The sequence below is a fragment of the Morone saxatilis genome, unplaced genomic scaffold (assembly GCF_004916995.1).
Source record: "Morone saxatilis isolate NCDOM2014 unplaced genomic scaffold, NCSU_SB_2.0 Contig11, whole genome shotgun sequence".
Taxonomy (NCBI): Eukaryota; Metazoa; Chordata; class Actinopteri; family Moronidae; genus Morone; species Morone saxatilis.
This window is the reverse complement of record NW_023339663.1, coordinates 27236595-27244092: the sequence shown is the minus strand read 5'-3', so window position 1 is coordinate 27244092 and position 7498 is coordinate 27236595. Positions and strand designations below refer to the sequence as shown.

At 40.7% G+C, this 7498-nt stretch overlaps 1 protein-coding gene across 1 annotated transcript in view; it reads right to left on the bottom strand.

Annotated features, from left to right (window-relative positions):
• si:ch211-186j3.6 (neural-cadherin) overlaps window positions 1-7498 on the bottom strand; it is a 275078-nt gene that overhangs the window by 170546 nt on the left and 97034 nt on the right. Inside the window, exon 7 of the mRNA XM_035682213.1 lies at window positions 3931-4073. Within this exon, the coding sequence (XP_035538106.1) occupies window positions 3931-4073 (143 nt within the window). The remainder of the gene's footprint in view (window positions 1-3930; window positions 4074-7498) is intronic.

The following is a 7498-nucleotide window of genomic DNA, read 5'->3' as shown; positions in this document are numbered from 1 at the left end:
ATATATATATAGGTGTGTGTGTGTGTGTGTGTGATGCTGCTAACAGGGCCAGCACATATCATCGCTTATCGGAGATGGAGAAGATGTTTCCTCGGGGGTCAGTGAGCAGCCGTCACTTCACATAAAGGCAGCCAGGAGGGAGGAAGTAGAAGGAAGAAGCAAGGGATGGATGAGAGACATCACAGAGGACAGAAGAGAAAGGGGTGTGTGGTGGCGGTAGGAGGAGAGGGACAGAGAGAGTACTTCTTCCAGTCAACATCCTGCCAAAATATTGCAAACTGGAGTTGGGAGATAGAGGTGAAGTGAAGGGATAATAGATAGAGTGGCAAAAAAGAAGGGGCTTTGAAAAAAGAGTAGGAAGTGGAATAGTGAAGAAAGGAAAAAGAGAGTAACAATATATTTGCCAGAGGGATCCAGGGAGAAGAATGAGGGCAAAATAGTGTTGGTTTGTTACATAAAGCTGGGATCAGACACAGGTCAGCACATCAGACCAAACACAATAGATAGGAGGCGAGCAGTTCAGGAGGAAAGACTAAATAATAGAAATAAAACAAGACAACAGGACAACGAATGCTACCCCATCACAGGTTATCTAGGAGTCTTTGCTAAAAACAAACTCACATACTGCCTCCCTCTCAAGGAAATACTCTTTTCCAAAATGCCATAAAACTTAGCTGAGAAAAAAAGGAGTTGATCGAAGCCTGTTTATTGACGCCAGTACTTCCCCTTAGCTGTCAGTAAATACTTACCCCCCTCCAACGGAGCGGGTGTTTCTGTATTTATGGGTTTTAATAGGAAGAGCGTGATCATCATATTGACCGGTCTGCTCGGATCCTAATGGCTGCCTTAAATCTCAGGGAAACACACTGTATTCTGGGGTGAGTTACAGGCAAATTAACATGGAGAGGGAGGCCGGCAGGGCTGCTCCTGCCGGAAGGGAGGAAAACAATCGCTTGAATGATTGTCGGACATTTAGGATGAGTGGGGAGGGGGGTGGCAATGAGAGGGGAGAAGAGGCAATAAATGACTTTCATCAGTAGCAGAGAGAGAATGAGATGGGTTGGAGAGGGTAGGCGGAATCCAATGTGTTCGCCTTCCATTATAAGAATCATAAAATACTTTTAATGACCAAATATTGGGCTCTTTGAAACAAGATATTGGCTCATATTACAAGCATTATGGTGTCACACTTTGGCTCACACACTTTGGTGCAGACAAATTGTGCTGTGTGTGTGTGTGTGTGTGTGTGTGCGCGTGCATGTCTACAGTAAATATGACTGGGTGGCTGTCAGTTGATTTACTGTATATCCATCACTACTAAAGGTGTGCTTAATAAAAAGGTACTGCGATAGCGACATAGAGGAAGAAAAGAGCAGCACCCTCAAAAGTAGCAGAAACAGAATTTAATCAGTTTTCTCATCTCTTCTGTATTGCATATATGGTGACTGTTTTAGCTCACTTAAAAGGTCCTGTAGGTAAGATTAAGTGGCATCTAGTGGGGTATTACAATACCCTCACCTCACCCTCCGGGTTCGCCTTGTGCGGCTTGTCCACTAACTGCAGGATTGGCCTCTCCTGTCCAAATGTCAAATTGACCTTGAGCACCCAAATTCTAATGGGTACGAAATTTGCTAATGACAATAAAACTGTAAAATGTTATATAAATGCAGTACAGTTACTACTCAAACATATTTTCATGGTCAGGATTCTTTTTATATTCATCATTTGGTCTAAATAGTGAAAAATATACATCACTATTTCCTAGAGCCCAAGGCCATCTCTTCAGATTACTTATTTTGTCCAACCACGAGTCCAAAACCAGAGGCTATTTAATTACGAATCACATAAAACAGATAAAAGCAGCAAATGCTGACATGAGAGTAAATGTTTTAATAATATACATTTTTCATATTTTAATATTTAATATATATTTTTTAGAAAACAATGCAGCTCCATGGCACAGGTAAATAAGGTGGATCAGGCTATGGATACACAGAAAATACATTTTTGTAGTAGGATAAATTCATTGTTGGTTTCGGTCTCGGTGGAATTTGGTGAAAGTACGATAAATATCATCACCAGGCTTATCCTTTCAAAAAGGTTCTGCACAATCATTGTCCACCCACACAACTGTTTTCACTTATTTTGCCTGATTAGACCTTTTTTCAGGATTGTGTGGGTGCAGACTGTGTTTGACTGACATCTCCTTTAAATTTTGTTGTATCTGTGACAACACCAGACATTTAGTAGTTGATACCAATACCAGTGAAATACCACAATTCTCAATACCCAATTCAATACCACGGTAAAAAACAAAACAATAAATCCCATCTACATTAACATACAAAAAACATTTTAACACATTATGGAAGGAAAAGCACAAGTGTAACTGAGGGCTGTGAGACGAAGATAGTCATAAAATTTCACTGCAGCTCTTACTTAGGATTATTTTACAATAGGATGTGTATATATATATATAGCCCTGTAAACAGCTGAAAAGGAATAGTATTTTTTGGAATAAGTGCAAAAACAGTAATATTTTGTGCACATAAATGGAATGGGTGTGTACTATATTACTACATAGCAATAATGTCAATAAATTACATCGGCATCCAAATGGCAGATCAGCATAAACATGGAGCAATAAATACAAATACAAATTTGGTAGGCAAATCAGAAGATGTCATCCAGAGATTTAACTTTGCCAGACTGAACTTATCCCAAGCTAGTCAGTCCCAGAAGGCAAACTTGAAATAAAAAGTTAACCTTTACTGAGCAATGACGGGCAGAAATTTGGTCAATGTGACTAAATGCAAATTAGAGGCAAACAATATAAATGGCAAAGCAAGGCTGCACTCATCATCTGATAGCCGATGGAATCAAGTTATAAGCTACAAGTCTTCTCCCCGCTGGGTAAAATGACCGCCACTATCAGCTGACAGTGAATGTCATTGCTGGTGAACAGAGGAAATTGTGCCTTGAAGTTTTGAGTAATTGAATTTGTAAAAGTCATCGTATTACCCTATAATACGATATGCAGATTTAGAGGGGTTTGCAATTTACAAAAGGGTCGAACCACTATGAAATTGCCACCATCCCCCCACTTACCGCACACACACTGTGTCATTAATGCAGTTTCCTATTTCACATGGCTGCTGGCAGCGCTGTTCCTGCCTCAGAGGAAGTTGAGATGTGCGACTATAAACCTCAGATGATATTTTGTTACAAAGACACTGTGGAAACGCTCCTCACACTTTGGCTGATTACTCCAACGTCTCCATGACATGACCTGTCAGGATTTAAATATCCTTCTCGCAGTAAGAGGGAGGCTGGTGAGGCATCCTCATCCACAGAGTAATGGATATGGTGAAGGACATAAAACTGTGCTACACACACTATGTGAAGAATACTGTCAAGACCCTCTGAGGCACAACTGACAAACTGCAGAGCTTTTACATGTATACAGTGTACGTAAATATAACAGGAGGGCAAACAGAAAAGCAGGGGGAAAATAACTGTAGGAAAAAATCTTTGCTGATATTTCAGGGTTTGTGCGAAATCTACGCAAGTGAATAGCACAATAATAATTGCCCCTTGAGCAGCCTAAAGTTCTATGATTTTTCTTCCAAAATTTTAAGCAGCAAGTTAAAAATAAATCATGAAGCCACTTTTTTTTTTTACTTGTTTGTTGGGAGGTGCTTATTAATAGTGCAAGGCAAGTGACTAACAGGAAGACACATATGAGACATGATGAGGCAAGAGAGAAACAACACCCTTACTACACAAGCCAGTAAGTGTATGTGTGTGTATGGGAGTTGTGTTTTATTATTTATTCATAAATACTTTTTTGAATAAGAACTAATGCAGACAGTGCAAATAAGACAGACAAGAGAAAAGGACAGATTATTAGTCAAATTAAACACGTCTAACCTTTTTGGCTGTCAATGACAAAGTTGCCCTCCTCGTTGCCTGTGGTAATCTTATATGTGATCCCATCCCCATCGGGGTCCTTCGCTAGCACCGTGGCAACAAGCGTGTTGGGGCCGGCGTCCTCTGAGACAAACGTCCGATATCTGATAAAACACATACAAACACACAATAAACATCTAACTTAAGCTTTTCTGCAGGAGGACAAATGTCCTGGCACACTGCAGTGAAGGTGAACAGCAGACAAATTCCACAAAGTTTTGTCTTTGATTCAAATCAATTCCATCTAATTCGACACAAGTAGGAGAACAAAGATGCTCATATGGAAACATGCTGCACTATCCACATGAAAATATTGATTGATAAGAATCATAAGTGTGTAATTAAATCAGTTTACAGACCAAACAAATGTACCAGTACTAAGGATGTCCTGATCCAATATCAACGATCGGTATCAGCGTCGATCAAGGCAATTTTTAACTGATTGGAATTGAGCTTTATTGATTGGATCCAATCTTTTTTTTTTTTTCCTCAGTTGTCATACAACTATTTTACTCACAAAGCATTCATGCACAGTGCTGCATTTTCAGCTCTCTCACCGTCTCTTTTCCTCCACTCTGCTCAACTCTGTGTGTGAGCGAGAGCACAGGCAGCCCACCCATGGGGAAACTTTGCAGCGGGCAGGGCTGCCTGTGCTCAGAGGAGAGAGTGGTAGGGATCTGAGACAACCACACTCAACACGCCCCTGCAAGTGCAACAAAAGCCCAGCGAACAAAAAGCCAATGAGAGTAATTAACTAACAATCCTAAAAAAGCGAAACACTTGATCGGGACATCCCAAACCAGTACATTTCCTTCATTAAACATTATGACCTCATTAAGGTAATTTCTTATTCAGTGGATCTTTAAATTTCAAATGTAGCTAGGGCAAACAAACATGAACATACTTATACACAATAACATAATGTTGAAAGAAAAAATATGAGGATAAGAAACAAAGTTAAATGCAAAAACTAGGGGAGCTCGATAGCTCACCTGGTAGAGCATGCACCAGATGTACAAAGGCTGAGTCCCAACTGCAGCGGCCCGGGTTAGAGTTTCACCCGGGTTCAGGTTTTGTGCTTTGTGCTGTAGAGACTAACTGAGAATGACTTGTCAATCACAATGTAGCCGCGCCATAAAGCTTACCCTGCTTTATGGTCTATTTTAGTGTAAATGGGGCCATCATTTACTAAATTAACATCATGCTGTATGGAAGAAGACTAGACACTAGAGATTGAGACCATAAACTCATCAGGAAACTGTTTACTGAGCTAAAACATCAAGTCAGAAGTCGGGTCATTTCTCCCTAAGTACTACTATTGGACTCCTTTTTTGAAATAGTGCAAGTTTGAGTACTTCCGCACTGGCTTAACTTAAGAATCCCGGAAGCACTGTCCACCAATTATATACTGTCATTGGTAGAAACATAGCAGTGCAACATGGCAGATTCAAATTCAAATTTTTAAGAGATAATACAGTAATGAAAACATACCTCTGAATATTATATTCCATTGCTGCCAATAGATCCTCCTGAATGTTACACACTGGACCTTTAAATCAGTCCCTGAACAGTTGCAAATATAAAAACCAACAGAAATCCTGTAGGGCAAAATTCAAAATAACCTCAAAATTTCACCTTTAGATACATTTCTGGTAACCACCATACCTCATATGAACATACAGTGAAGACATGCAGAGGGGTTTTCACACCACCCATCCTCGATCACACCTGCCATCATAGAATACTGTGAGATTGTCACAGTAAAAAGAAAAAGACAGGAGTACTTCTTAACGCAGCAATTTCTTGCTTTTGTTGTCCACTGGTCTGCATCAAAATGGCTGGACCCTAATCAAAATTTTAAGGATGCAATCTTAAAGTTGCAGGTTTATCAATGGGAGAGGGGAGAGAGGGCATCATTTTTTTTAATACATACTTTTGGGGCATTTTACTTGATAGGAAAGGGGGTAGAGAGTAGGGTTAGATGATGTTACAATGTTCCAACAGGCCACTGTCAGTCCAACAATTATAAGCGCCCCCTGACCTAATCACCGCCATTGTAGTTTCAGCTAGGACATGAGTGGCGAGTGAGCTACGTGCAATAAGCTCTAATAGCGTTAAGAGAATAACCTCACCAAATGTCAAGACAGGAAAAGAAAAACATCCATTTTCCTCACTCAACAGAAAAATGCAACCGTACACCTTCCAAATTCAAGTTTCTCTCATATACCGAACTAAGACCTTTTTGAGCATTCTTCAAACACACTTATAAAATTTACAAAATAAAAGTCACCAAAATCTCTTTATAAGTCTTCCCACAATTACCATCACTGGGGTCTAACCGTCTAACAGAGTTACATGTAAAAATATTCTGTCTCTACACGCTGTCCCTGCCTCTCTGATGCCCCCGACCTCTCTCACCCCTCTAGCCACTTCGTGTCCCCCCTCTCCTGGCCTGTCCCGGGATGTGCCTGCTGTGCTCTAATCTTCCCCTGAGTTGGAGTCTTGCAGCCTTGTTTGCAGAATACTTTTTCTGTGAATCACCTTGTAACTGTATTCCCTGTTGTCAAACTAATTGAAATAAACACTTAATTCACCTCAGTTAGATGTGAAAATACTCTGGCTCTACAGCTGTTTTTCCTCTCACTTCTTCTTTGGCTCAGTGTGTGTACTGCGCAGCTATAGAGCCAGAGTATTTTCACATCTAACTGAGGCGAAATAAAAGTTTATTTCTGAAAATAAAATGACAAAAATCCACCAAAAAAGGCCAATCCCACATAGCGGATATATCCTTCCAATCGCTAAACCCTACTAAAAGAGGGGATGACACGCTGCAAAGGGCCACAGGTCGGATTCAAATACATGGCCGCTGCAGAAAGGACTCAGCCTTGGTACATGGTGCGCCCACTCTACCAGGTCAGTTATAGGGCGCCCCCGAGAGAGAGAACATGATTGACAGCAGCTTAGATAGCAATGCTTTTACAATTCTGTTTAAAGCTTTTTATGTGTGAGCGTGTGACATATACATATATATGTGTGTATGTGTTGCCTCTGCTGTCCTGTGTCCTATTCCAGGTACCGCCCTCCCCTCCAACTGGTCAGTCACACCTGCAGTAACTTAGCAATCAGGAGGATTGCTTTAAAGCTGCTGCGATGGAAGCAGACGGGGCCCAGTGGGCCAAAAACCACCAGATAGAGTCGTGTCACTGTCGGGTGTGAATCAGAGCTGTGTGGTGCTCGTCTTGTGTGTTACCGTTACTCCCTCAGTGGAGGGATAGTTAAATGTGTTTTCACTTCCTTTCTTTTTAGAAAGTTGTTTTGAGTTTACGTTTTGACCTCATTCACGTTGGAATAAATCGTTTAAAAGTACAAATATTTATTTTTCCTTCCCTTCTTTAAACGCCCGGGTAATTATTAATTGTTACTCCTCTTTTCCCCTGGACCCCACAACTGAGGACTTAACAATTCTGACGACAGTTTTCACAGATGAGATGCATTTACATTTTTTGAGAAGAGAATTTAAGAGTTTACA